General features: G+C 45.3%; 1 protein-coding gene across 3 annotated transcripts in view; it reads left to right on the top strand.

The window, feature by feature from the left end:
• The window catches only part of CCNE1 (cyclin E1), a 14,412-nt gene that overhangs the window by 5,653 nt on the left and 4,192 nt on the right, over positions 1 to 4,567 (top strand). Inside the window, exons 5-9 of one of the 3 annotated variants that reach the window (XM_011995259.1) lie at positions 1,553 to 1,699; positions 2,586 to 2,681; positions 2,860 to 2,994; positions 3,104 to 3,215; positions 3,310 to 3,467. In XM_011995259.1, coding sequence (XP_011850649.1) covers positions 1,553 to 1,699; positions 2,586 to 2,681; positions 2,860 to 2,994; positions 3,104 to 3,215; positions 3,310 to 3,467 — 648 coding nt within the window. The remainder of the gene's footprint in view (positions 1 to 1,552; positions 1,700 to 2,585; positions 2,682 to 2,859; positions 2,995 to 3,103; positions 3,216 to 3,309; positions 3,468 to 4,567) is intronic. The other 2 variants (XM_011995263.1, XM_011995260.1) reach the window with 2 other exon arrangements.

The raw sequence follows: 4,567 nt of genomic DNA, 5'->3' as shown, positions 1-4,567 counted from the left end.
TTGAGCCTGGGAGTTGGAGCCTGCAGTGAGCCATGATAGTGCCACTGCACTCCAGCCTGGGTGACCATGAGACTCTGTCTCGATTTTTTTTTTAGCACATTGTTAAAGATATTTGGACCATTGGAGTGGCTTCTGTATTTTGAGACAGAGTTGCTCTGTCACCTAAGCTGGAGTGTAGTGGTGCAGTCACGGCTCACTACAGGCTCCAATTCCCGGGCTCAAGCAGTCCTCCCGCCTCAGCCTCCCCAGTCGTTGGGACTACAGGCATGAGCTACTACACCCTGCCAATTTTTTATTTTTTGTTGAGATGGTGTCTCACTGTGTTGCCCCAGCTGGTCTCCAACTCCTGGGATCAAGGGGTCCGCCTGCCCTGGCCTCCCAAAATGCTGGGATTACGGGTGTGCCCTACAGCACCCAACTCAAATCTTTTCTTGATCCACACTATTCTGTTTCTCTTTAACAGTTAATCAAAAGAACAAGTATAACAAAATTTGATAGATAATGGTTAAACATAAGAGAGATTTTATTGGTAGTGTATTTCTTACTGGGATGAACTGCGGTAGCTTATAGTTTCTGATTAAGGGAAACTTCCTAGACAACCTTGTAAGACTTGAATGGATGAGAAGTGGGCTTTTCTTCTGAAAAGACGGACATCTCAGGCAGACCCGTTTCATGAAAACATGTAGAAATTGATTATGTAACTACAAAAGTACCCCTCATCCTCGGGGGTACATCCCAAGACCTGCAGGAGATGCCTGAAGCCACAGATAGTACTGAGCTCTAGCTATGCTATGTTTTTAATCCTCTACTTTCACATTTTCACTTAAAGAAAGCACTTCATGGCTTCTCTTTGGCGTTTCCAAATAGCCAGCCTCAGTACTCTTGCCCTGTGGGGCCATTGTTCAGTAAAATAAGGGCTGCTTGCTTGAACACCAGCACTGCTGTGCTGTGACAGTCCATCTGATAACCTGTGTGCTACTGAGTGACTAACAGGCAGGTGGCCTGCTCCACGGGGATGTGCGGGCAGGGGGATGATTCACATCCTAGGCAGGTGAGGGTGGGACAGGCCAGAGGGCCCCTCATTTAAAACCTATCAGTTGTTAGGCTGGGCACAGTGGCTCATCCCTTAATCCCATCACTTTGGGAGACTGAAGCAGGCGGATCACTTGAGGCCAGGAGTTCAAGACCAGCCTGGCCAACATGGTGAAACACCATTTCTACTAAAAATACAAAAATTATCTGGGCATGGTGGCAGGTGCCTATAATTCCACCTACTCGGGAGGCTGAAGCAAGAGAATCGCTTGAGCCTGGGAGGCAGAGGTTGCAGTGAACCAAGATCACAACACTGCACTCCAGCCTGGGCGACAGAATAAGACGCTGTCTCAAAACAAAAAACAAACTAACAAAAAAACATCAATTGTTGAGTTCAGGAACTTTGCATTTAATATTGTCCTATATTGTCCTTTACCAAAGTCATTATAAGGTTTGTTTTTGGTTTTTTTTTCCCCCTTCCTCAAGTAACCGTTCTAAAACTTCCTTAATATGTTTTCAGGTGTGTGAAGTCTATAAACTTCATAGGGAGACCTTTTACTTGGCACAGGATTTCTTTGACCGGTATATGGCGACACAAGAAAATGTTGTGAAAACTCTTTTACAGCTTATTGGGATTTCATCTTTATTTATTGCAGCCAAACTTGAGGTAAATCATTTTCAAGTATTCGTTCTATAATGCGTGTTGTTTCTTGAGCTCCACTGAGACTGGGAGAAGAGCTTGGTGTTTTGTCTATGCACTCATCCTAAATTTTTCTAATTTGCTACCCTAAAAGTTAAGACACATGCCAAGAAGAAAAGAGGCTGGAAAGTGACCGGGAAGAGAAAAGTAGTGAGGGTATGGAAGACCTAGGTTCGTGTAGTTACATTGAGCAAAGAAAAACAAATTGATCTTTGAACTAAGATCATAATTTTGGGCCCAGGGTGGTGGCTCATGCCTATGATCCCAAACACTTTGGGAGGCCAAGGCAGCTAGGTCACTTGAGGCCAGTAGTTTGAGACATGGTGAAACACCGTTTGTACTAAAAATACAAAAATTAGCCAGGCGTGGGGGCGTGCGCCTGTAATCCCAGCTATTCGGGAGGCTGAGGCAAGAGAATTGCTGGAGCCCAGGAGGCAGAGATTGCAGTGAGTTGAGATCCATCACTGCACTCCAGCCTGGGCACCAGAGGGAAATTCTGTCTAAAAAGAAAAAAGAAAAGATGAAAAATTTGTGTATGATTATCAAAGGGTGTATGGGCCCAACTTTCAAACGTGTTAAAGGTACTGAAAAGGGGATATTTCAAAAGTACCCACAGTGAGTCAAAGTTCCATCCATTTATTTAAGGGTGGGTGGGAGGAGTTTTTTTGTTTTTGTTTTTTTTTTTTTTACAAGGAACACATGTTGAACCATTAGAGTGGCTTCTGTGTTAATCCCATCAGTGCGTCTTCTCTCTTTCCATGCCAGGGTGCTGAGAAGTCATTTTAGATGCATTATAAATTGAGACTATTAGAGACTGGCTTTGGTGCTAGTGCCATCTTTTATTTCCTTTCAGGAAATCTATCCTCCAAAGTTGCACCAGTTTGCGTATGTGACAGATGGAGCTTGTTCAGGAGATGAAATTCTCACCATGGAATTAATGATTATGAAGGTGGGTTCCAGTGAATTTTCCAGCCATTTTTAAAATGCATATGTCAGATCTTTTCCACCTGAAGTGTGAGTGCCTCTGGGACGTGTTCTCCAGCTGGACACATTGTGGTGTGGAACATGGCTGCATTTTGAACTTCTTTTCTCAATCATCGGTCTCTTTTCTCTCTGTTTTCCTTTAGGCCCTTAAGTGGCGTTTAAGTCCCCTGACTATTGTGTCCTGGCTGAATGTATACATGCAGGTTGCATATCTAAATGACTTACATGAAGTGCTACTGCCGCAGTATCCCCAGCAAATCTTTATACAGATTGCAGAGGTAAGTGGCTCCATCACGTCCGTGGGGCCACCTTCCCTGCAGCTGGAGTGAGGAACTCTAGAAGAGGCGTGTGGTGGCGTCCATCTCAGCATTCTTTTCTTCTCCATAGCTGTTGGATCTCTGTGTCCTGGATGTTGACTGCCTCGAATTTCCTTATGGTATACTTGCTGCTTCAGCCTTGTATCATTTCTCTTCATCTGAATTGACGCAAAAGGTTTCAGGTAAGTAGGCTTTCCAATGCGCGCACAAACAAGGTGCACTAAGCTTACACTCAGTTGTCAGCCTCAGGTTAAGCCCACGATGTCTTCACTGCAGGGTATCAGTGGTGCGACATAGAGAACTGTGTCAAGTGGATGGTTCCATTTGCCATGGTTATAAGGGAGACGGGGAGCTCAAAACTGAAGCACTTCAGGGGCGTTGCTGATGAAGATGCACACAACATACAGACCCACAGAGACAGCTTGGATTTGCTGGTCAGTGCTGCTCTTTCTTTCAGTCCTTCTTGCCCAAATGCTTAAAACTGCCTAAATAGGCCAACCGCAGTGGTTCAGGCCTGTCAACCCAGCACTTTGGGAGGCCAAGGTGGACCGATCACTTGAGGCCAGGAGTTCAAGACCAGCCTGGCCAACATGGTGAAACCCTGTCTCTACCAAAAATTCAGAAATTAGCCAGGTATGGTGGTGGGCACCTGTAGTCCCAGCTACTCGAGAGGCTGAGGCAGGAGAATCATTTGAACCCAGGAGGCGGAGGTTGCAGTGCGTTGAGATCACACCACTGCACTCCAGCTCCAGCCTGGGCAACAGAGCAAAACTATGTCTCAAAAGAAAAAAAAAACTGCCTAAATAACCTGTTCACTTTTCTTCAGGCAGGCTCCAAATATCCTTGAGAAATTCCAATTTTAATTCCTTGAACAAGAAAAATCCTGGCAAATTGATGTATAGACCACAGAGTTCTAAAGTGTTCTTTGATATTTTTTTTTCCTTTACTCACCTCCATAGAAAAAGACATAGTGGCCAGACACAGTGGCTTTTGGAGGCCAAGGCAGAAGGACTGCTTGAGCACAGAAGTTCGAGACTAGCCTGGGCAACATAGGGAGACTCTGTCCCTAAAAAATTTAAAAACTAGCCAGGCATGGTGGCACATGCCTGTAGTCCCAGCACTTTGGGAGGCTGAGGCCGGCAGATTGCCCAAGGTCAGGAGTTCGAGACCAGCCTGGCCAAAATGGCAAAACCTCATCTCTATGAAAAATACAAAAATTAGCCGGGCACGGTGGCGGGTGCCTATAATCTCAGCTACTCTACTCGGGAGGCTGAGGCAGAGAATCGCTCGAACCCGCGAAGTGGAAGTTGCAGTGAGCCGAGATCCCGTCACCATACTCCAGTCTGGGTGGCAAAGCGAGACTCCATCTTGGGGGGGAAAAAAAAAATTAAAAAAGAAAAAGAAAAAGCCTATGGTAGTTGAAACCCAAGGATATGTTGTACTTTAACATTTTGTCCCTTTTATTCTTACTGACAGGACAAAGCCCGAGCAAAGAAAGCCATGTTGTCTGAACAAAATAGGGCTTCTCCTCTCC

This window comes from Mandrillus leucophaeus, unplaced genomic scaffold (assembly GCF_000951045.1).
Source record: "Mandrillus leucophaeus isolate KB7577 unplaced genomic scaffold, Mleu.le_1.0 Scaffold48, whole genome shotgun sequence".
In the NCBI taxonomy this organism is placed as follows: domain Eukaryota; kingdom Metazoa; phylum Chordata; class Mammalia; order Primates; family Cercopithecidae; genus Mandrillus; species Mandrillus leucophaeus.
Note: the sequence above shows the minus strand (reverse complement) of the source record. Positions and strands in the feature narration are given on the sequence as shown.